This window comes from Oryzias latipes, chromosome 19, assembly GCF_053564925.1.
Source record: "Oryzias latipes strain Hd-rR chromosome 19, Olatipes_Hd-rR_3.1".
Lineage (NCBI taxonomy): Eukaryota > Metazoa > Chordata > Actinopteri > Beloniformes > Adrianichthyidae > Oryzias > Oryzias latipes.
Genome location: NC_136255.1, coordinates 22,141,467 through 22,166,276, shown reverse-complemented (window position 1 = coordinate 22,166,276; position 24,810 = coordinate 22,141,467). Strand labels below are relative to the sequence as shown.

General features: G+C 37.7%; 2 protein-coding genes across 5 annotated transcripts; one reads left to right on the top strand and one right to left on the bottom strand.

Moving 5' to 3' along the window:
* Positions 1–2,025: 2,025 nt before the first annotated feature.
* Positions 2,026–13,188, top strand: LOC105356532 (pleckstrin homology domain-containing family S member 1). Of its 3 annotated transcripts, XM_023949704.2 has the most exons (17): positions 2,026–2,095; positions 2,481–2,527; positions 2,726–2,820; positions 2,897–3,018; positions 3,123–3,257; positions 4,098–4,173; positions 4,264–4,293; positions 4,592–4,642; positions 5,255–5,308; positions 5,452–5,526; positions 6,024–6,067; positions 6,139–6,189; positions 6,268–6,387; positions 8,939–9,016; positions 10,839–10,928; positions 11,808–11,946; positions 12,019–13,188. In XM_023949704.2, exons 2-17 carry the CDS (start codon positions 2,494–2,496, stop codon positions 12,085–12,087), a joined length of 1,263 nt encoding a protein of 420 aa, XP_023805472.1. In that variant the 5' UTR covers positions 2,026–2,095; positions 2,481–2,493; the 3' UTR covers positions 12,088–13,188. The 3 variants fall into 3 exon arrangements, with proteins under 3 accessions (XP_023805472.1, XP_023805473.1, XP_078793381.1); XM_023949705.2 differs by lacking the exon at positions 6,268–6,387; XM_078937255.1 differs by lacking the exons at positions 5,255–5,308; positions 5,452–5,526.
* Positions 13,189–16,887: 3,699 nt separating this feature from the next.
* Positions 16,888–24,773, bottom strand: dclre1a (DNA cross-link repair 1A (PSO2 homolog, S. cerevisiae)). Of its 2 annotated transcripts, XR_910650.4 has the most exons (10): positions 23,923–24,773; positions 21,318–22,529; positions 21,102–21,235; positions 19,849–19,967; positions 19,420–19,563; positions 18,986–19,131; positions 18,067–18,221; positions 17,759–17,900; positions 17,136–17,359; positions 16,888–17,035 (listed from the first exon to the last, which is right to left on the bottom strand). XR_910650.4 is itself a non-coding variant. In XM_004080264.5 (9 exons), exons 1-9 carry the CDS (start codon positions 24,347–24,349, stop codon positions 17,199–17,201), a joined length of 2,640 nt encoding a protein of 879 aa, XP_004080312.1. In that variant the 5' UTR covers positions 24,350–24,773; the 3' UTR covers positions 16,888–17,198. The 2 variants fall into 2 exon arrangements, 1 of the variants encoding a protein (XP_004080312.1); XM_004080264.5 differs by having other exon boundaries at positions 16,888–17,359.
* Between the last annotated feature and the right edge of the window lie 37 nt (positions 24,774–24,810).

Below are 24,810 nucleotides of genomic sequence, written 5' to 3'. Positions count from 1 at the left end.
TTTATGTTAGGGCAATTGTTTTTTTTTAAACCCATGTGGACTTTATTTATATATGTAGTTGTCATTAAGATTTCTTTATTTTTTTTGTCCACTGGATACGTTTGTGGCAATGCTGCACCGGTGCAACAGAAACCGCGAGCAATATCGGAATGATACCGCCATGCAGTTTTGAACCAGATGCCACCCCAGATGAGGAAAACAAAGACGGACACAATCTAGTCGTCTGCAAATGGATGCATCAAGCTACGGTACATTCACGTATGCTCAAGAACACGCGTTCCTGAGCACATGGTGTTCACACTGGACAAGCAGGAAGGGACTTCTTCTTCATTTGCTTTTTCTTCTGTTAACCAGCCCATGTCCACCAATGGAAGAGGTCTGGTGCCAAATCTCCGAGTCCCTGATTGGTCAAAGTTCAACTGGTTTAATTTTCAACGCTCAATTTGTATTTAGAGCCTGAAAAAAAGTTCTAGAAACTTGTGTAAGGACGCATGAACACGAGATGCCCGAAACACCCTACAACCTGCGTTTACATTGAAAGTGGTTGCTTGAATGCTTTGCTTTGTGGTGTGAACGTAGCTTCAGAATGGAGCGGAGCAGGTAGCTTATGGCCCGCCCAGCGTATCTTCCATGTAAAAAAACAAGACCTTTTTTAAGCTGAATAAAGAAATACTCAGAAATGCAATTAATTTTCTTTATATATGTACTCCATCATGAGAATAATACCACAAGAACATGTTAAAAACACCCAAAACATTTTATTTGAGTAAGTTTTTAGAATATATCTTGTGAACTGTTCAAGACACGCACAAAGCAAAGCTTTTTTTTTTGGCTTTGCAGATTCACATTTTGCACACACAAAAATAAGCGTGGTAGGGCCAGTTCAAGTGAAAGAAGATCAAACTAGGAATACTTAAAGCTGAATTTGGTGACACAAGGTGGCACACTTTATAAATAAAGAAACAAAAATGCTTAAACAAAACAAACACTTCAAAAACTTCATGCATTGCTTGAGCACAGACAAAAGTAGACGTAGTCACACCTTCCTGCTCAAATTCATTTAGTCAAAGCTCTGATCAAGGTTTGTTCTGAGAGCTCCAAGCATCTTTCCTTCTTTTCCCAGTAATTCTGTCAAAATCCATGAATGTCAAACACCTTCATTGTTTATATTTTATATTTTAGAGTAATTTTGAAAAAAATAAACAAAACCATATTTATATATGACCATATTTTCCTTTTAATAATATAAATGTGCTTTTTAAAGGTGAATGTTGCAGCAGACGTTATATGATAGGATTCAAGGGATCAAAACTTTAAATTTACACAAAAAAATAGAAGCAAATTAGACACGGCACCCCCAAAGAACTCTATTAATACTCTGACCTCATTGCATTTGTGCGACCCACATGCTGATGTGACAATTCTGAGACATGAACAGTGCGTTGTTGGTCATGAAAATAAAAATTGAGGTGAACGTGAGCATCAGTGGTGGTGTCACCGGGGCAGAGGATACTGTAAATCATTTTCTGCTCGCTCCATGGTATCACAAACAAATGCCCCAGCTGCAGACAACTCCCTGACTGACGTCAGAGTTTAATTATACTATTGTCAAGTAGGACTAAGTTGGAGCCTGTCAGTTAGTAATCAAACTGCTCCGCTTCCTCCTTCTTGCAGCATTTTGCACGTTTGTAATAAGCAGAGGAGTGCAGCAACAATGCAGAGCAGTGTGCACAAAACTCTGTTTCTGCGCAGTCCAAACTCCACAACAACTTCTAGCTATGATTCTGAAAAACACCTGACTCAATTATGTTGCTCCCCATCGATGAGTTTTACTAGAATGCACCATTTTTTTTAATTCTTTAAAGTTTTTACGCCTTTCGGTTTCAATCTAAACGTCCAAGAACTGATGCTGTGTTTTGTTTGAAGGTGGAACGCCTTCGAAGTTGTTCCAGATGAAGCTATGGAATGCTTGAAGGCTTTTATTGTCTCAACAAGAAAGAGGAAAAACAAACAAACTGGAAACTCCAGTTGATCCAAGGTTTATATAAAAACTGCTTCATGTTCTCATTTTCACAGAGTAGCAGGTACTGCACAGGTGAGGTGCTCCTCCTTTTCTGCTTTGCACTTGAACACTATGCTTTTGTTTGCATTAAATTTGGGCTTAAAGGCTTGATTTAACCTCTTAAGACCTGGCATCCACATGCATGGGCATCTCATTTTGGATTATATTACCACAAAATGTGACTACATGCGTGGAAGGTTAGCTTAAGAGGTTAAATATTCTTTCTTTTGACAAAAACAAAACTGTAAAAATTTCATTCTGTGCTGGAGTTAAAGAACCAGGTCCTGAGTGTGGCTTTTGTTTGTAGATTCTAGATTTACATCCTCAGGGAAACGTTTTGAGGATGACATCGTTTAAAGTTTTACTTATTTAAATGTTTCGAGGACTGATTGACTCCTTTGTTTCTTTTTTTTCTCAGGTGTGAGGTCACTATGTTAAAGAGATCGAAGAGCCCGGTGACTCCAGGTGGTTTATTTTTACTTCCTGCAATTCTTTTGCATCCATAGCACCACATATTCACTTTATTACAATATAATTAAAAATTAAATGCACATATTACATTTTGTGTATCTGTGCTAAATAGTTTCATCCTTACAAGTGAAGTTGTTTTGGAAATAAACATTATTTTTTAGGTATAGGCTAAATCTGATATCTGTTTTGCAGGAGAATCTGTGTTCTTCAGGCCTTTATCTGTCGTCCTTAAGGTTAAATCTGGAAACTTGTATAAGTCTCCTCCTCAATATGCAATGAAGACAGAGGTGACATCCTGGGACAATGTTTTTGTGTGTTTTTCAATACAACAGCTAGTAATCTAATGTTTTGTTTCCTTCATAGAAATCATGGAAGAAGCGTTTCTTCGTTCTCTTCAAAATCAGCGAGGGTCATCATCAGCTGATGTACTTCAGGAGTTCAGATGATGAAGGGCAAAAGCCACTTGGAGAGATTGAATTGTCACGGTGTGTTCTGCATATTTCACGTTTTACTTTTCTACAATCGTTGTTTTCTTGAGTGTTTTGGATGTACTTAAACTGAGATCTATTTATTTCTTTTTTTCTGTCAGCGTCTCTTTGCTGCACAGGAACCCACAACATCAACCGAAATGGGAATGGATCCAGAAGACCTTCAAATGCTCCCCAGACCATGTTGTCTACATCAAGACTGAGCGCCGTGACTACTTTCTCCGCGGGGAGACCAGGTTCACAGTCATTATCCGTTCCTCACACATTCAAAGCTAAGTTGTTTGAATTTTGTAGCTAGTTTTTACAGGTGAGATGTGGTTTATGTTGATTTTTCAGATCTTTGCATGATAGTTTTTCTCATGTGCTTAAAGAGAAATGTCATTTTTAATAGAATAAGAGGCTTTTTTAAATACTTAAAAATAAAGGAAAATTAACCAAATTCATATTTTAAGGTCTTTTAAAGTACAAACTTAATTATGTTTTCATTTATTTTTTAATCGCTTTTTTATAGTGGATAATGGTTGAGTCATTTTTAGTTTTCACACTTTTCAAAAAGAAATTATTCAATATTCTTAGCTGCGTTTTAAAGGTGAGATGTGGTTTAGGAGGATCTTTGAGGTCTTTTTATAACAGGTTTTAAGGGAGATGTCATTTTTAATAAAAAGGGACTTTTTAATTACATTACTTTTTTACATAAACCAATTTAGTTCAAATGTTATTTAACATCTTTTAAAGTACAAAATTGTTTGAGTTTTCAGGATTTGCTTTTATTTCATGATGACTTTTTTTTAAATTGGATAATGGTTCAAACAAATTTAGGCCGCAGCATGAAGGACGAGTCTTCCTCTTTCAGAGCATCCCCTCCTCGTCATTTACTATTTTGGGACGTTTGATCAATCAAATACAAATTATGGTTTCCTTCCAATTACAGACTGCCCTTTGGTAATTGCTTATTTCCCACTTTAACATCGTCAAGTTTCATTATTTCCTCTGTTTGTGTCGTTTTGGAATTGCATTTTAAATTATGTGCAGAAGTTGATTCTAAAATGAACCTTTTTTTTTATTCTTTCCTCCAGTGAAGAAATGGACAGCTGGTTCTCTGTCCTGCTTGATGCTCTGAAAGACCGCCCGTTCAGATTCCTCTCAGTAGAAGTAATTTCAAAGCTTTGCTTTTTATTGAAGGTCCTTCCTCTTTTCTGCCTCATTAATGGTGATTTCTTTTTTATGTAAATGTTTCTTAAGGAAGTCTCAAATGGGGAGCACACAGTGGAGGTAAGGCTGGTAATCTTATGTTAAAAAAAGGTTTTCTTTAGCTTTTTTTGGAATTTGAGCATAGTATAAAGGTCAGCTTTTTTTGGCTGAAAAACATTGAAAAGAGCTGAGGAGGTTTTGAGAAATTTAATTGAGCCCAAACCTTATCCTGTTCTTTTGTAAATAAATGATCCTATATGTAAACTGAAGAAATAACACAACACTATAGCAGCACCCTCAATAATAAAGAGAAAACCAGAAAAGTTTAGTTGCTGTCATTCCATTATTGTTGTTTACTTTGTATTTATTTTTTTGCCAGGCTATCTCAGGTCCCATGGTGAAAAAGAAAAACCCACCTGAACTTAAAAAGGTTGGTTTTGCCACAGATTTTTATCACAAATTCAAATTTTATTTATTGTTTTTTTTATTAATGCCAACTTAACTATGTATATAAGATATTTAAAAGATTGATATGAATTATTTTTTCCAAAATTTTGATTGGATTGATATGTATATGTATATGTATTATTTTAAAAATTCTTCACTTTCACCTGAAATTGGTCAAACCTTAAGGAAAAAGGTGATTTTTTGTTCGTTTTTTTATTACATGATAACAATGATCGTTCAAAACCACTTAGTATCTGCAGTTACTCTGCCATAAAGAGGCAACATTTGCTCCTAGTGATGCCACCACGTGTTTAAGAATACTTTTCTTTTCATAAAATCCATTACATTTCTGGTATTTACTTTGTCCAAGTAGGAAAGTAAACATTTCTTTCTGCTTTATATCAGAACAACCAAATATCATTAATACTTGCCATAAAAAAAGCTGTTAAACATTTGCCTTGTTTTGATTTGAATTTTTCTAATCCTTCCTAAAAGATGACACTTTAGAGGTTTTTGCATGAATAAACTAAAAACTTTACTGTGCACATGAATGACATTAGTATTTGATGTATGTGTGCTTCATCCTTTAACCAAGATAAGGTCTTTATCAGTGCCAGATGTTCACTACAACACCAGAGAAGAAGCAATGGTGAGAAGCACAGCCTTCATCAATGTTTTGGTTTTGGTTTTGGTTTATATATATATATATATATATATATTTCTTTGTAATTTTATTGTTTGCACCTTTGTGTTTGTGAAATAGGAATGAAAAGATTTTTTTTATGCTTGCAGGATGCTCGACGTCCAGTATCTTACCCTTCCAAATCAAACAGATTTGCACATCCACCACTTTGCACAGTACCAATAGTAGGTTATTCCAACGTGGATGTATTATTATACAGATTTTTGGTATAAAAAATCCACAAACAAAAGTTATCAATGTGAATTTATCATCTGGGGGGGCGACAGTGGCTCAGGCGGTGGAGCGGCTCGTCCAATGATCGAAGGGTCGGCGGTTCGATCTCGCTCCCACCAGCCAAAATGTTGTTGTGTCCTTGGGCAAGACACTTCACCCTCCTTGCCTCCAGTGTGGCCTCCACTGGTGTGTGAATGTGCATGGATGATCCCAGTGATGGTCAGAGGGGCCTTAGGCGCGAAATGGCAGCCATGCCTCTGTCAGTCTGCCCCAGGGCAGCTGTGGCTACAACAGTAGTTACTATCACCAAGTATGAATGAGGAGTGAATGAATAATGGACACAATGTAAGCGCTTTGAACGTCTGGAAAAGTGCAAAAAATCCAATCCATTATTATTATTATTATTATTATTATTATTATTATCTGTCATTTTTCTTCTTACCCTAAGCTGGAGGAAAACAAACCAAAGAACAATGAAAGCTCAGAGTTACTGTGAGTGTTCACTGCTAAAAATCACACATTACTATTAATAACCCACTCATTGATTAAAGTCTCTTTTTCAGATATGAAACAATGGAGAACCTTCAGCTGAACGAAGACACAAATACAGCCACGTAAGTGTTCTTAGAAATAAAGCACTTTGTCATTCGCTGTTTCAAATAAAGGCTTTTCATTGTAATGAATGTTTCCAGTGACAGAGAAGTTGTTAGGGATGGGACCCTGTTGAGGTCTTTCAATGAAGCCTATGACAACATCAGGATAAGAGTTTCACCCTTCGCTTCAACTGAAAACGAGAAATCTGACAGTGACAGGTATGTTTTGTATTTTCTCTTCAGGATCTAGTTCAGCCACTTTGTGTTTGGTCTCATTGTGTAATTTTTTTTTTTTTTTGGTACATTATGTAAGAGCCGGAAAGAGCACATTTATAGACCTGAGTGTATGAAATTCTATTTTTTCATATATTTTTGCAGTCATGAAATAATGTCTACACGTAAATAACGAATTTGAGCAACTGATGAAAAAAGTTTGTGCAATTCCTTCTTGTCTAAACACATTTAGTCTAAAAAACATGTTTAAGGAAGTGCAAGAAAGGAAAAAAAAGTACGCATTTTGAAACATTTTTGCACACTTGCAAAGTTGAGCAGTAGACCCATGATTGTAGGCTTGCAGGATTGCATGTTTGGTTCCCACTTAGCCCGGTCATGTGTCTAAGTGTTTGAAAGAATGAAAAATCTATACGGCTTGCCTGCCTCTCACCTACTTTACCCGTGCTTTCCTTAGTGTGTTGTATAAGTGTTCGCTTTAACCTGTTGTTGGCAGCATGCCTGTTGCAGAAACATTTAGCCCTACAGGCTTATCGAGCCGTCGATGACCTTGAAATTTCCTATGGGCCATCTTTTTCAGCCACAGACAGCCCCTATCCACCCGTAAGGGCAGTTCAGACTATTAACCCTTTAACACCAGCTACAGTATGTTGCCAGCAACACACAAATTACACACAAACAAATACTAAAGTTACAACCTCACAATTTTAATGGCAATTTTTCCTGGTATCTGGCAAAGTAATTACGAAAAAGAATAATTGCTTGGTCGATGATGAATCACTTTAGACAAAAAACCTGTCTGGTTTTGTAACTTGTGTTAGTCTGTGCAGATCTGTTTGTGTTTGTGCAAATGAAAACTTGTGCTGTCCTGAGGGATAAAAGAAAAAACGTTTTAATGAGAAAGTACGTTTTGGCAAGTGTGCAAAGTATTTTACCAGTAAGTATTGTTTACACTTCCGTAAGTACTCTATAACTGCAACAAATGTGTTTAAGCACGAGGACAAAATGATACGGCAAAACACACAATTGTGCTGCACTTGTACATTTATTTTCCAGTTGCAAATGTTTTTTTGTAGAGGAAAAAAAAGTATGTAGGTGTTTGGAGATCATTTCACAAATGCAAAAGGAAAAGAAACTCCACAAGGGGCTCAAACACAATGTTGTTTTTTCTGTTAATGCATTTTACTCTAACAGCAGGCTTAAATAATTTTTTAAAAAATGTGCTTTTTCTGTTTTCTTACTCTTCTTTCTTTTTGCAGAATTTCTTTGGATTTTGAAGTCTAAACCACATCTGAGGACACTATTTGTTTTTTTGCTTTTTAAGAAATGCAGTGATTTTAAAGTTTGAACGGACTAAGAGTCAAACCAGACCAACATTGTGGATTTTTATTTCTTGGAAGGATCTTTAGTGGGACCTTCTGGTTTTTAAGGAGCATTGTCAATTTGATCTTTCACACAAAGTCTGTGCAGTAGATCAGCTGTTCTCACCACCTTCTGTTGTTTTCTTTTAACGGATTTGCTAAGGTATTAAACGGTATGGCTGCAAAATATGAGGAAAACTCACGATATGCGATACTAGAGATTAAAATTGCGATAACGATGTAGTTTGCGGTATATAAACAAAAAGCAAAACAACTAAAAACATCATTCCCATTTCATTGCTACAGTTTTGAAAATTACACTCCAAATGACCATCGTCAACATAGGAGGCAAACATCTAACATCATAGGGCTCCATCTGATTGGTCAACAATGCGAAGGGGTCCCTCCTAATGGTCAAATGCATGAAGGGATTTATTTGATTCGTTAAATGCTTCAAGTTTCCATAAGATTGTTTTAGCACATTTAAGGTAACCATTTATTGCAATTTTCGCTGTCTTTTGCGATATGCATATAGCACAACTTGCGATAATGATAAATGTGCGGTATGTTGTGCAGGCCTATTAAACGTCATTAAAAAAATCTCCATTTCACTATGAGGAGTCTGGTTTCCAGCCAACTGTTTGACGAAAAGATGTTTATTAGTTTGGCAGGACACTTGTTGGTGTCCTGCCAAACTAATAAACATATTTGTTATCATCTTTTGGCTCAAGGGTCAAAGGAATTCTATTAAGCATGCTTCCTAATGGGAAATTTGCCAGTTTCTCCTCTGTGATGGTTCCTGCTTTGCTTCTTTTACAGGGTATTTTTTTAAAACTCTCAAGATATCTGATCCGCTTTTGCATAATTGACAGAAACCTTTTATTTGCGGGGGGGGGGGACCCTATGCTTGAAACCTGTCATTCATTTCCTCAATCTCTTTTTTGTTAAGTTCTTTGGGTTAATATCAGACCAAAAAACACTTTTTACAAACAAACTGTTTTACCTTAATTAATAAAATGTGCAAAAACTTTGTTTAGTATCCCATAATTCTTTCATTTCTTTTTTGCCTTATCTTTTGCACACTTCTTGGCCGTGTCACATGGCCGCTACGTACAATGCAAATCATTTTCGCTGATATATTCCAGATCTAACCTCATCACTTCTTCTGTCTTTGACAGTGAAAAGAAACCTCGCTCTTCAGCATCCAGCTGCAGCTCTACTACCTCTTCTTCAATGGAAAACTCGTCGGATTTTGTGTAAGTTTCCCTGAGATATTTAAAATCTAACCTCTGGAAACCAAACCCCAGTGAAATGTCATTTACAAAAACCTCAATTTTTAACAGAAATACCTGGTTAAACGTGAACTTTGTTTACTTTGTGTACAACTGTATACAAATCAACTAAAGAGTGTAGATTAAGCACTTAAATTATTTTTTATCAGACACTGGGTTTGTTTTGTGTAAAACCTACCGACATATTTCGGCGGAATGCCTTCCGCCTTCGTCAGGGTCGTCATCAGATGGTGGCGTGTGACGTCTTTAAAAACAGCTGATTGTGACTGAGGCGGAGTCACCTGTCAAACTTTGACAAGTGACTCCGCCCCTTGATGAAGGGGCGGAGTCACTTGTCACTTGTCACTTGTGAAGGAGGAAAAAACCAGAAAACAAAGGAATGGTTACATTGCCATACATCAGAGGAATCACAGAACGCATCCAAAGAGCCATGAAAAAGCATCACATCAGCACCCCAGTGAAACCGTATAAAAAACTCAGGCAACTACTGGTTCACCCAAAAGATAAGATTGAACAAAATAAAAAATGCAATGTCATTTATGAAATCCCATGTCACACCTGCAATAAAACATACATCGGAGAAACAGGACGCTCCTTCATCACAAGAAAATCAGAACATCAAAAAGAATGCGAAAAGGAAACAAACAAAATACTAACAAGAGCCAGACGACAACAGGCAGTTCAAGAAAACATGAAATCAGCCATAACGGATCACTGAAAACAAGAAAACCATATCATGGACTGGGAAAAGGCCAAAGTCCTCCACACAGAAGACAACAGACACCGCAGATGGATCATGGAGGCGGCGGAGATAAGAAAACAAGCCCACACTTCCATGAACCGTGATCAGGGGGCTTTCCTGCTCTCTCACACCTGGAGCAACATCCTCCAGAGAAAGACGGACATCAAGGGGCGGAGTCACTTGTCAAAGTTTGACAGGTGACTCCGCCTCAGTCACAATCAGCTGTTTTTAAAGACGTCACACGCCACCATCTGATGACGACCCTGACGAAGGTGGAAGGCATTCCGCCGAAACATGTCGGTAGGTTTTACACAAAACAAACCCAGTGTCTGATAAAAAATAATTTAAGTGCTTAATAGAACTTATGGACACAATGAACTTCATTGAATCATAACGAGTGTAGAGTTACTTTAATTTACATAAAAATAGATTTCTTGTACTTTTGCTTTCATCTCTAGTATTATTTGTTTTATGTTTAACCCCATAAAGCCCACTTCTGACAGGAATTTTCAGTAATTTTTTTTTAATCAACATTTGTTCAAAACCTCCTGATAAAATCCACAAAAACAGTTTACTATATCATTTTTATGTGATATTTACTATCACTTATGACACTCTGGGTTATTGCTAGTTGCGTTGCTAGTTTAAAAGGCAAAAACATTGATATGAGTGTTCAGGGGAAAAAAGTACCTTACTTAGCTTCTGTAACATGTTTTTAACATGCTCAGATAAAGTTATTAATAATAATAATAATAACGAACTTTACTTATATTGCGCCTTTCTAGACACCCAAGGTTACCTTACAGATACAAAACAATTATAAAATGCAATTTAAAGAATGAAACATTAGTTAAAAAACAAAACAAGATGATAGAATCATAAATTAATTATGGTGGATATGCTTGTCTGAAGAGGTGGGTTACGATATATCAACATTTTATTTAACATGTTTAAACTTTTATTTCCTATTCGTTCTGGTTAGCAAATAAAAATGTCATCATATACACACTGAGAAAATTTAATCCTTTTGCATTTCGTTCACAGCGCTGTTGCCTTTGTAGAGAAAGACATTGAGATGAGTACAGCAGACTTAAAAAAGCATCTCACACTCGTCGACAAGAATGGAAAACTGAGGTAACGGCAAAAATAAAAGCAGAGCCGCGTGTTAACACGGTGTTTTAATCTGAAAAGTCACCTGTGCTGAGCCGCTTTGATCCAGATATTTTAAGGGAAGCTTATCCAAAGAGGAATTTGGGGGGACGCACGCTGCAATCAAAATGTTTGTGCAGACTTTATTATTCATGGAAGCTTTCAACTTCCAGATGCATGCGGCACATTTGCCAGCAAATTCAATTTCCATGACTGAAAGTTCAGCTGAGTGCAGTGCACTATGTCTCATTATTTCTTGTTTTTGCAGTTATTAGGTTCCAATTCAGTAAATGTTGTGGTAATGACAGCACTGAAACAGTATCCTATCAAAAAACAAGGCAAAAAAATGGCTCAATGGAAATGACAAGCTGCAGCTTTGTGCTTCTTAGCCTCAAATAACCTCTGCGGTTCTCAGATTTATCTGTGGCATGAAACTGTCCCTCTGCACCGTTTACACTCATTTTAGTCACAGGATCCAACCAGAACGTCAAGATAATGCTAAGAATATATTTTCTCACTGAATTTAAATAAATGTTCATGTTTGAGTTCATTGTTTGATACTTGATCTTTCAGATGTGGGCCAATCTGAACGGAAAAGACAAAGATATTTTTAAAAAAAAAGTCAAATCATACCCAAGTTCAGAGAAAGCATTCTTTTTCCCCTGAAAAGGCGTCTAAATTTAACTTGTTTTTCTGCACCAACACTTTACAGTTCATGTTCTTGTTCAAACTGATAAAATCTGCAGTGTTACTTAACCCAAATGCCTCTAACTGTCTGCACCAGAGCCCTAAAAGGCCTGAGAAAGCATGTCCAGACAAACAAGGGAGAGCTTACAAGCTGTTTACGAAACGTCTCTGTGTCAGGGTGTCCTCGTGGACCGGCGTGCAGCAGCAGACTCTGGGGCTCTTCCTCAAAGGAGACCTAATCCTAGCAGTCAATGACTTGCGAGCGGTAAATCTGGACGAGTTCAACATGTTCGTCAGCAAGAGTCTAAAGGACAAGGTACGGACGCGCTCAGATTCTGGTGATGCTGCCATTTGTATGCAGCCAACGCGAATGCAAATCTGATTTCAGGTAAAAGTGACCATCCTGCGTCCCTCTGGAGGAGATCTGCATTCACGAAACAGCGCCTGCAACAGCTGAGATGCTCTCCTCTCCTTTATATCTCTGATTAGTTCTAACATGAACAATCAATGTATTCAACATCTGTAATAATCAGTCCAGGACAACCTCTGTTGCATTTGTCTACCTGCTCGTTTGCACATTCCTAAAGGAGCTTGATTACGTTTAAAAGAATATTGTTTTAAAGTGAAATCCAAAGAGCGTATTATGTTTTCTTGTAAATGTTTGCTCTGTGGCGTCGCCCTAGGTGCAAACAAAGGCAGAAAAATGAGTTTCCTCATACCTCCTTGTGTGCTGTTAGCCTAAAGTATGAATCAAAACCTGCACCTAAGCGCAAAATTACACGTTTGTGAAAGACTTGAGAACAAAATATTTTTAAATGTACAATTTAATTACTTTTATGATGACGCTGAAGGTATTTGTACAAAAAAAAAAAACAACAATGACAAGTAGTTTTGAAGAATCAATTGTACGGCAGAAATTCCACCACAAGTAATGGATGTTTCTTTGGCGCCGCATCCTTTGGATCAGGGCACAGAACTTCCTTGCAGGACCAGAATGGGTACCTTTTCATAGAAACGATGGCTCATCACATTAAAACTCCGTGACCAATCAGCAGCCAAAACAAAAGGAAACCAGTTTGGTGACATCTTTTTTACAGGAATATTGCAGAAGAAGTCGGTCAACACTTATGCAGACAGTGGCATGAGAGTGTAAATAAATAAAGCTCGATTTCCGCCTCCTTCAGACATAAAGACGACTCTGGGTGTCAGAAATATTAGAACCCAGTTCTTCTATGTGTATTTATGCTTTGTGCCTGTTGATCTATTTCCTCTTTAAGACACATTAAACACAAAGCAAGCCTTATGGCGCCATATACTTGTTCATAAATATATATATATATATATACCTTGTATCCCAGATGTTTTACCGTTGTTAGCACTTTAGGTTTTAATGATGTAAATAAATAAAGAAACCTCTAGAAAACCTTGGAATTGGCAAATTTGGAAAATACGATGAAAAATTGACTCCCTGCTGCTGCACTTAATATAAAATAATTTTGTGGCACTGATTTATTTAAACGGTGAAGTCATTCCTAATAAAAGTCTCTACTGTCAGAAATCTGTCTCTTTGTTGAAATAAAAAGCATTTTTAGGTTCTCTCCACTTTCCTTTGCTGACTTTTCAATTAAAGCAGGAAAACTAATGGTATGTTTGCAATGTACAGGGGAGGAAAGAAGTGTTTCATCACTTGCTGATTTTGTTGGTTTGCCCACTTCAAAATAAATTCACAGTCAAATTAATGATAGGTTCATTTAAACAGTGATTAAAAAAATCACAAAATCGGCCTTAAAGAATTTATTTTACAGTTATTTGCATATCATTGAGGAAAATAAGTATTCGATCCCCCAGGAACCATTAAGGCTCTCCTAATCAATCTGTCACCTGAACTAAAGACATGTGAACTAATCACCTGTATAAAGTTCAACAGAAACAATCAGTCAGACTCTCCAAAAATCAAGGGAAAGACTGAAGAGCTTTCAGTGGATTTAAGGGAGAACTCTGTAGACCTAAAAAAGACCGGAATGAACTATAAAACCCATCAGCAGGAAGCTGGAGGCTAAGGGGACAACTAATTGTGGCAAAACTCAAGAGCATAGCCATCAGGTGCTCTAAACCAGATCTCACTTGGTGGGGTCTCCATGATCATGAGAACAGTGAGAAATGGTGGTAAAACAACACAGCAGGAGTTAGCTAATGATGTCAAAGTAGCTGGAAACACAGTAACCATTGGCAAGACTGTATGCCACAGTGGTTTGACATCTTATGGTACTCGCAAAGTTCCCCTGCTTAAAAAGTTTGGCACCTTTATGACTTAGAGCGTGATTGGGAGGTCAGAACATTAGTGTGGGAAATTTGACCCATCAACTTCCAACCACCAAATGGTTTAAACCAAGCAGGGAAGCACTGGGTCCCATTTTTAGAGTCTTTGGCAGGACTCTGCCTGGATTTAAGCTCACGACCTTCCAGTTTCAGGGCAGACACTCCACCACACAGAGCTCCAAACCAGTCCTGTTTGGAGGAACATTTATGCTGCCTATGACCCTAGGAACACCACCTCCCACTGTCAAGCACGGAAGTGGAAACATTATGCAGTGGGGAGTGTTTTTCTGCACAGAGCTACTTCACCCCATTCTTATTCAAATCCTCAGTAAGAACCTCCTTCCCTCTGCCAGGAGGCTTTGGGTCTCCCAACAGGACAATGACCCAAAACAAACAACCAAGACAACCATATATGCTGAAGAAGAAGCATATATCTGAAGCTCAGAGTTTGATTTAGAGGACATTTAGAAAGAAGAGTGGACCAAAATTCCACTTGAAATGTGCAGAAACCAGCTCATCATTGAGAAGCGTCTGACTTCTGTGTGTTTTGACACAAGGTCAAGAGGCTTCAAATACTTATTTCACTCAATAAAATGCAAAAACACTTAAATAAATTCTTTAAAGTTGAATTCTTGATTCTATCTCTCTCTGTTTAAATGAACCTACCGAACCAACAAAAACAGCAAGGAATCAAATACTTAATTCCTCCACTGTGATTAAATTCAACTGTTTAAAAACATTTGTGTATATTTTTTAGTTAAAATACTTCTATTTTGGTTTTCTTTGATTTGATTTGAAATGGTTTATTTCAAGCAATCAAATAAGAATAATACAGAAAAACAATACAGTCATTATCCATTCATACAAATCAAACTTAGGATAATTAGACATATTAATAAATATTGCTTGAAAGGGAGTGGAAGGAAGCAAACTTATATAATCCCACCCCTTTGTTTGTAATGTGAAGGATGTTTGAAACTCTTTATCCAAAACAATTTTGAAAATTAAAATTCTCTACATTAAATATTAAAGCAGCATAATTAACAGCCAGCTATGAAACTGTTATACTAACTTAGATGATCTAAGATTATGTGGTAGAACTATGGAGTCAAAAAGCTTTTATTTAGCAGGAACCATGTGGGTTTTGTGTCTTTTTTCCTTTTAGGGCCTCCTGAGACTAAAAACACAATCCAACTGTGAGGAAATTAATTTGTTCGACCTGCACTCAGACCCCGCAGCGACTTAAAGTCCTGCTTTTTGCAGATCCAGAGAGCACAGATCAGTCGCTGCTGCCTCAGAGATAAAACCCCAGCAAGATGCCGAGACTTCAAAACAACTTTGAATTGTTAAAGCTAATACAAAATAACACAAAATATGGGCTTTGATGGAGCGGCATTAAATGTCAGTGGGGGATGAAATGCATCATAGGATGCGCGGTGGCTGTGAACATTCCCACATGTAACATAGAGACACCAAGAAAAAGAAAAACATTCTAAAATTGAGGGTCGATGAGGATTGATGAACATCCAAAATTCAATGTTTGAATGAATTATTGCAATGTGGTAAATTATCAAATGTCAATTATGAAAAGGAAATTTTGTTTTTTAATAAACTCTGAAACTTTTTGGGTTTTTTTAATGCTTCTTTACTGTGGCTATATATAAGGTCTGTACACATTTTTGTTTTTTTCCCCGTTTTTCCTCTTAGCATTCACACCCCTAACGTATATTTTGTTTATATAAGATTTATTGAATTCATCATCTTGGATTATTGTTTTAAAAAAGGTCATTTTTAATTCTATACTAGAATTCTAGACACTGCTTCAATAAAGTTTTAAAAGTAAAAAAAAAAAGAAAAGAAAAAAAAGCTTAAACTAGCATCTGTTCCAGACTTTACATTTACTGGGAGCAGATTATGTAAATTCAAATTTAACTTTATTGGTAAAGCACTTTTCCTGTCTATAAAGCATCTCAAAGTGCTTTTCATAATAAAATAAAAAGGTAAAGTAAAAATAGTAGTAGTTAAACTAGAAATCATGATAAAAATAAATAAAACCCCACACAGATTCACATCCCACATTCATAATAAATCAAATTAATTATTGATACAGTCAATGTGGATATATATAAAAACTATAAAATGTGGCCTCGCTGTGGGTTTTTGATCCGACATTTGGCACCTGAGGGTTCTAGGTGGGTCATAAACTACAAGTAAACCTGATCAAAAATGATGGTCCAAGTCCATTTAAGCTTTTATGAACTAGTAAAAGAACCACAACGTCTAAAGCTGACTGGGAGCCAAAGATTAGTAACTTAGTAATGTGTTTGTGGTTAAAAGGCTTGCAGCCCATTGATACTATTTTTTTAAGCAGAACTTTGTGGTTCCCTCTAGGTAAAGAAAAATCTCAGATAGATTGGGATGAATCCATACAAGATTTTTCTACCTATTAGGAGAAACTTGTGACATGACATTTAGTAAAACCTCCAGGGGAAGAAAAAAATCGTCGTTTTTTAAAATGTTCCCTAAAAACTACAATTCCCAGAACCCCGCGCCCTTCAAATGGAATATAAATGAACATGTCATCTGTAGATCCCAAAAAGAGTTTATTCATTAGTCTGCAACGGTTGAGAGGTATTCAGGAATGCAGGAAAAAAAAAGAGCATCACTGGTGGTCGGGAGCTGCAAAAAGGCTGGACTTCTTCATGTTTGAAGTTTCTATGAGGAAGGAAAATAAGCCATTCTCTACTTAGACCGCTTTCCCTACAATCCAGGTCTAGAAAAGCCGTGAAACATGAATATTTGTGTGGATTTTGTCTCTGCTGCCTTTATAGATGCAACAATTCAGCAAAAATCTACAGCAATCTTTGCATAAAAACGCTCAAAAAGTGCAATGAACTAAAGCAAAACTAAAGATATAAAAGATGACAAAAAGCAAGAAAAGTGTTTAAAATATTTATTTGCAAGAATAAAAACATTAAGACAGCTTTAAAGCTTGGATGAGGATGCAGTGATAAAGTCGGCAACGCGCCTGCTTTGTTCAGTTCCAACGTTCAGTATAACATGGGAACATGACAGTAAAAGATAAACTGGGGAAGAAAAAGGATCATTATTTTTAAATGTAATCATTTATTGAACACATCAATGGTAAAATAATAACATAGATGTTCATACTAAAAGACCTCCAACCTCTTCAAGTATTGTATATTCCTAGAAACTGGCCAGGATTTGCTCAGGTTTGTTGGTTCCAAGTTACGGTTTTGTTTGGGTGAGCCACTCTCTGAAACTCTTCTCCATGGCTTTCCTGCTCGCCCAGCTGCCAACGTTAACGGTGGGAATGATCTTCAGCGGCCTGAGCCACTGGACGAAGCGCTTCAGCTCCAGAAAGCTGCTGTGTTCACTGTAGGGGATTCCTGCCAGTCACACAAAAGGTTCCAATCAACTCTTCTGCTTGACACCCGTCAAGATATTTACCCATAAGTCAAAGGAAATACACATGCACAACCGACCGATTTATGTTTGAAAAAAGTCAACAATGTTTATTAATAAGAATAAACGCTTTTAAAGGATCAAATTTATAAAAAGTGTTTTTTTATAATAAACGTAAGTTTCAAAATAAAAACTGAAAATGTGATTTACTAAAAGTGACAGATAGGAGGAGAAAAATATGACAATAATTTATTTTTGCTGATGATTTTAAAGGATCGTTCTAGTAAAATGAAAACCAGGAAACATCCAGGCTTCATTTGCTCAATTCAAGCTGAGAGTAAACGCTCAGTAGTGAATAAATAAATAAATAGGAGGCAGCATACCATAAACTGATACGTTTCCACTGATCTGAGGCTGGATGTCATCCACTGATCCCACCTGCTGGCTGAAGGTCCAGCCTGTGGGTTTGAAGGCCACAAGCTGATCATACTGACTCGAATACCGCGCCAGGTGATCCTGGAGTTTCTGCAAAAATGACCAAAAGTTCCGATTTATTCTATTTCAGAGAATTTGGTTTGTGCATTCCGAAAAAAATAAAGATTTCAAACATTTTCCACATTTAGGAGCAAAAAACTAAATTACTTTAATGAACTTTGGAACATAAAATAGGATCTTCTTTTAAATAGCTCACTTTGAAGGTGAGTTGCATCATGGGTAGCACGTGGACCTGTGCTCCCTTCCAGTCGGTGGTTATCCGTTTCTTGATTTGTTCTGACTCCAGGCAGCACATGGTGTTGTACTTATCTTTGGAGAGGGACACTTTGGACCCCAAGACCTCTGCCAGAGCTGCATAAAAAATAAAAAACCCTCAAATGAATCATTTGTGGCTCTTGAAATACTATTTTGGATGCACAGATTAGACTTTAATGGCCACAAATTAGCAATTTGTGGTAAGATTTAATGATACTGAAATGCTAATTTATGGCCAAGAAATACTAAATTGTGTCCATAAAATGCTACTTTGTGCACACAAAATGCTAATTAAATGCTAATTTGTTTGCAAACATTCTAATAAAAAGCTACTTATGCACAAAATGCTAATTTGTACACACAAAATACTCAATTGTGGTCATAAAATGCTAATTTGTACACAAAATATACTGAATTGTGGTCATAAAATGCTACTTTGTGTGCACAAAATGCTAATGAAATGCTAACTTGTTCACACAAAGTACTACATTTTGGCCATAAAATGATAATGTGTGCATCCAAAATACTAATATGTGGCAACAAATGAATAATTTGAGTGAACAATTTCTATTTTAATTTAAAGAAAAATTCTAATGTCATGTCCACGGCTCCGTAGATGGGAGACATCATCCATTTGCAACAACATTAACTGAAATCAAACAAATTGCAACAGAAAAAGACCAAAACTGTGAAGTTCTAAACCAAACTTTTTCAAGTAATTTGAGGTTCCTCTCAAAGAAAAATAGAAAAAAATAAAACACTTCTATACATTTGATAAGATTTATCAAGAGCACAAAAATTCATCTTTTAGTGTCAGAGCTTATAAACCTTATAAACAAACAATATTGTGGGACACATACCCAAAAAGACCTTCTCCTTCCCCACAGAGTAGGAGCCACACACCACAAGTGTGCGGGGATTCAGGGTGACCGACTCAAAGGCTCTGTTGGCTGCAAAGTTGATGACCTCTTGCTGTTTGGGAAAGGTGTACTCAGGACTGCAGTACCTGTGGAAATAAAATAAAGAATAAAAGCACAAATCACTTTATGATTTCCAGTTACTACAAGATGGGATTTTAGGTCTAATTTAATAAAAAACACAGAAAGAGAATCTACTATTAGAGAAACAACAACTGGATGTTTAGTAATGGGGGGAAACAACAGACACTATTAAAATTGTAGGTTTTCAGCACTAAAGTTGAGGCTTTTGGAATGATTTGGAGCCTGGTTTGATCCCTCGGATTTCCTCAGTTGTGCTTTGGTGTTTTCTGGATAAAAGTAAATGAATACTCTACGTGGTGTCCAAGTAGAGCGTCTGGACCCGACAGCCGAGCAGCTCGGGGTAGGTCTCCATGGAGGGGTCAGCTCGAAAATCCCCAGTGTGGAGGACCGTCTGTCCATCAGGCAAGAAGAACAGCAGCATGGCCGCCCCTGGACAGCTGAGAGGGACGAAAAATAAGAACAAATCCACGGATGATGTGTCTTTTAAAAGAAAAACGAATGAAAATGGAGTTTTTAAACATGTTTTTGTGGCATTTTAAAGATTACCGTTTGGGGTTCGGGGTTGCTCTGCGCCCCGTGGTCTTAGAAAACGATACAGGCTTTTATATTTGGGCTAAAAAACTGCATCAGCTTCATTTAAAGGCCACTAGGAATGATTTTAAAATAGATGAATGGAGTGGATCTTTACCAATTCTTGTCATCAGAAGCCACAAATGACTTACTGGTTGGCGTCCAGGAGGCAGATCCTGACTCCTTCTACGATGACCTCTGTGTTCATGGGGAGGATGTGAACATATTCCTCTGCTACCCTCAGTTTGCTCTTCACCAGGTTCCCCGTGATCTGGAAAGAAAAAAAATGCCGTTTTCGGGACATAGTATAACCTCGCTCCCTTTGAGTTTTCCTCTTTTCTAGACTGCGGCTCATCCAGCACCTCGGGTTAAACTTCTGTGACCGATCACATTAAAAAAAACATTTGTTTAGAGTTTTTAACTCTGGGAAAATAACGTCACCAACTCATTTGACAGGTGAACTTTTACATTTTCCCAAAATATTACAGGTGGAGGGTAAATATGTTAACCCCACCCTCTCCCAAAAATAACATTTAAAAAAGTGTTTAGGATTTCATTCACACTCCAACTGTAACGATAAAAGCCAAATGAGATGCAGATGAAGCAAATTATTCTGCACAAGTGAACCCATAAAACCCACAGACAAGGGATTCAAATTCTCATTGACCAAATACTCAGAGTTATCGTTTCATTAGTATTCACCCCGGAAGCCAAAAGCCAATTTTTATTCCTTGACCTCACTGCAGTCCCGTTAGATAAGCGGACCAGGTAAAGACACAATGAATTTGATGGAAAAGCAACCCTTAGTATTCACGGTATGTGTTAGAGAGGAGTTATATGAACAAGTGCAAAGCTCCTCTCTTTTTCCATCAAATGTATGTAAATGGCTGGATATGACTGAAAAACCTATGAATCAATGTCATTTTGATCACAAAACTACCATTTTATTTCTGATTTAATTCATTTCAATAAGAAATTGTCAGATTTTGGCTTAAACCAAATTGTATTTACTTACAAAAAAACTTTATTTGATAAAGTTCTGATGAGTAGGTGGAACTCAGTAAGCTTAAAACTATAAAAACAAGTTTCAAAATAAAACATCTGAGCTAACCAAACATGACAGTAAGGAGGAGAAAAATCTGACAATATTTGATGTTTGCTGAAACCTCAACCTAATGGTTTCAATTGAATGTTTTAGAAAAAGGAAAAACCAAGAAAATAAAAGCAAAACAGGGAAAAGAAATGGCGTAATTTGCTCAATTCAAGTTATGAGAGCAAATGCTCAACAACAAATAAATAGGTAAATTTAAGGATTTCCAGATTACACAGAACAGAAAAGCTGTTGAGGAAAAAGAAAGCACAGAAAAAAAAATAAAAAACATTCCTTTCAGGTTGGTTTACCTACTTTGTTGCAGTAAATAGGAAGTGTGGAGTTTCTGGTCAGTCCTCCATAATGATCCGAGTGGAAATGTGTGAGGAAATATGCAGAAATGCCCTCAATCTCTCCGTACTGAAATGCATCGATGGCAAACTTGGTGCCTAAAAAAGTACAAAAGTCTGCTTTAAAAAAAAAAAAAACATTTCAAGACGACAGAATGTACTCAGAACACCACTCACTCACCTGGAATCTTTTTATAGAATGGACAGCGAGGTAACTGCACTTCTCCATCTGCATTAACTCTGCTCCACCCTCTTCTTCTCCACCCTTGAGCCCCTCCTCTCGCTGCTTCTTGTTGCCCACCTGCTGAACTCAAATCCTGCTGGGCGTCACCGGGAGTTTTGGTAATCCCTTTGCTTTGCCCGTTTCTCCTTGGTCTCCTCCCTCCCGTGTTCTCCCCAGCAGGCTGAACAGAGGAGCCGTCGAGAACATGCGGTCCGTTCGCAGCCTCTTTCTCCTTCAGTGGTTTAAGGCCGAAAAACAACCCGATGTCCATCTGCTTCAAACCAGAGGCCTGTCCCACTGTTTTGGATCCCTTCTGAGGCGGCATGCTTTGCTCTGGTTGAACGCCGGACTGACCCTGTGAGGACTGAAGAGTTTCTCTCAGGTGCTCCAAAACAAGACTCTGTGGTGACTTCATCCAAGCACCAGAACGGCCACATGCTCCTTCACTCACAGAGGGCGTGGCTCTGTTTGCAGCAAATGAGGAAGCAGCTTCTTGGTTATGAGCTAATGAGGAAAATGGAGGCAGGTGAGTGTCTGAGGAGGCCGGATCTCTCACTGGCTCGCTGGTGGCGTCCACATTTCCACCAATAAAATCCACCAGGAGCTCATCTTCAGAAAAGCTGTCATCAAAAAGTGTCATGGAGTCTTCGTTTTTACATGTATCATTATTAAAAAGAGATTTGGTATCAGATTCTGCAGGGAGTTCTGACAGAGGAGAGTAGGATATGGCCTCGTCGTCTTTGGAGAGAGATTCCTCTTCACATGGTTTCATTGTATTGCTTTCTTTGACAGGAGTAGACGAAAGCTCCTGTGAGGAAACAACAGACGTCTGGCTTTTAGTAGACCAGCCTTTCTTTTTCTTAAAGTCTTCGGGTCCTGGAGAGCGCAGCAACAAAAGCCCATTTGTTGCTTTTGAAGGAGGAGTTCCAGAGAGAGTCGCTTGTGGGGAGAAACTGGGACTGAATGAGGCGGCAGAACACGGAGAGCAAGACTGCAACTCCTCGAACGAACAGATGTTCACCTGGCACGGACTGGGAGGCACGGCGGCTTCCTGGGACTGAGCGACGATGGCCGTGTTGCTGTTTGCACGACTGTGAGCGAGGAGCGTGTGTTTGAAGTTCTTGTAGTGGTTTGGAATGGTGGAAGAGCACTGGAGGCCATCTGTACATTCTGTGCAGACATTCAAAACAAAGAGTTAAAAAAAAAATGACTCTGTGGGCAAGATAGCAAATTAAACACCTTTTCCGTGTTGTTTTCTAGACATCAGAAATTCGCCTATGACTTGTGGTTGGGACCACCAGTGCAAAGCACCCCCGCCCCCCTTCGCCTCCCCATTGCTGAGAGTTTGAAGAAGGGAGCTTGTAGCCCGCCCAGCATATTTTCTATGTTACACATACACTCTTTTTCAAACAGCTTTTTTGTTGGTCTGCTCCTGATTCACAACATCCAGTGGGTAACCCACATCTTTCATGAGGTGTACGAGTCAGAGAGGCTTCCGACTAACTGAAATAGAGCCGTTATCCTGCCCCTCTGGAAACCCAAGGGTGATTCCTCACTGTGGAATATCCTACAGACCCTTGGAGCACCACCCAAGATTGTTTCTCTACTCAGTCTGCTCTACAGCAACGCAGAGAGCAGTGTCCGTGTAAACGCCAAAGACTCAGATTGGTTTCCCATCTCCAGTGGCGTTCGCCAGGGCTGTGCGGCAGCTCCTCATCTTTTTGACCTCATCATGGATCAGCTGATGTCCCGGGCCCATGAGCAAGTCCATGAAGGGTCGCAATTACCATCTGACTGACCTGGAGTATGTATGCTGATGACACAATCCTGCTCAGCATATCCCTTAGCCGGCTAAAAAACGGTCTAAGCATTTACAGAAAAGAAGCCAAGAAAAGAGGCTTGGTTGTTGCCTTAGTTACGACTTGACTAAATGGAACTTTTATAAAACAACTAAAGACACTTAGAAAACAATGCAGTGACTCTTGAAACTAATGAGAACAAAATCGAACTTTTTCCAAATTTAGAAAAATGTTGAGTTATCTTCAATTTTTTTGTTTACTTTTTTTTAACAGATAACCCTTATAAAAACATAATATTTGGGGGGGGGACTCAAAACAAATAATTTATAGTAATATTTTATATTGCATGGGCCAAAAATAATTTTATTTAATGTACAGTATAGGTCTCAGTATTTATATATGATTTTTATATAAATATTCTATCCCTGCTGTTATTCTGCACCTTGTAAATGGGACCTAGGAACAAATTTGTTTCATAAACATGGTTGATGAGACAATAAAAAACTGCTTGATTAATTAAATCAAGTTTTTATTGTTGATCTTCAATCCTTTAAAGTTGTATCTTTCACATTATTCATATCAGATTGCACCTATGCTTTTATCTTAAAGGAATGACAACAGTTTGCCAATCTTCAACAATTATCCTAGATGTGTACGTTTGTTATAAGAGCACATATTATTGCAGAGGAAAACATGAACACGACAATCTAAGTGTTAGATCCATTCGGTCAGTTTGAGGGTGAGTTTTATCTGGATGTGTGTACCTTTGCATTTGTCCCTTGGAGTGTCCAGACATTCAGCGATATGCCATCTTTGGGTCTGCACGACCAAAATGCTGAATGGCATCTGGCAGACTGGACAGAAGTCTTCTGATGATGTTGGCTCCTCGACAACATTGTCGTTGCTTTTTTGTGTGGAGTCTTGCGTTTTGGATGCATTAAAGGGTAAATTGTGAGACTTTAAGCTGCTTCTGGCGTCTTCGTTACCGGTTGTGGTGCATGAATCCCTCCTTTCTGCTGCTTTGTTCAAACTCTTATCTGACTTAATTGAAACAGAAGTTTGCTTCTTAGTTTTCCTGGAGGTGCTTCTTGTTCTTCTTTTGGTCCCAGACGGTGAGTCGTTCCTTTTTCTTTTCTTCTCAAGGGGTCTGTACTCCCAAATGTCATTTTCAGAGTCGTCCTTCTGTGACATTTGGACAAGAGACAGTAACGCAAGCCTGTTATTACACAAGTCCTAACGTTTGGTAACATTCCGCGGCAAAGAAAATACTGAAAAACGAGTTTGTTCGTAAATATGATAAATGTTGTAAAAAAAATACTTGCGTAGATTGTTAAAAATACACGGTGTTACGTTTTCTCCACATATTTAGCTTAATTTGGATTTTTCAATATATTTCTGTTAGCATGACTTGCCGCCAAGGTGTGTTGATAAACTAAGTGAATGTAACTAGCTTAAAACGGTAACAGTTTCCAAAAGAGAACTATTTTTCTATGGTGTATTATTTACATAAAAAACATATACATATTTTTCCTCAAGTAATATTCCTATAAAGCAACCACAGATTAAAATATATTTAAATTTATATGTTTTTGCATTATTATTTTTCTTGTAAAAGTGCTGTTACGAATTTAAGTACTTGTATACGTAAATCA

Coding starts and splice junctions, on each gene's coding strand:
- LOC105356532 (XM_023949704.2), top strand. CDS start 2,494: ATGTTAAAGAGATCGAAGAGCCCGGTGACTCCAG. Junction 5,309..5,451: donor ACACCAGAGAAGAAGCAATG/GTGAGAAGCACA, acceptor TTATGCTTGCAG/GATGCTCGACGTCCAGTATC. Junction 6,190..6,267: donor GAAGACACAAATACAGCCAC/GTAAGTGTTCTT, acceptor GAATGTTTCCAG/TGACAGAGAAGTTGTTAGGG.
- dclre1a (XM_004080264.5), bottom strand. CDS start 24,349: ATGTCACAGAAGGACGACTCTGAAAATGACATTTGGGAGTACAGACCC. Junction 22,530..23,922: donor TCCAAGGGACAAATGCAAAG/GTACACACATCC, acceptor ATGTCTGCACAG/AATGTACAGATGGCCTCCAG. Junction 19,968..21,101: donor TTCCTATTTACTGCAACAAA/GTAGGTAAACCA, acceptor TTTTCTTTCCAG/ATCACGGGGAACCTGGTGAA.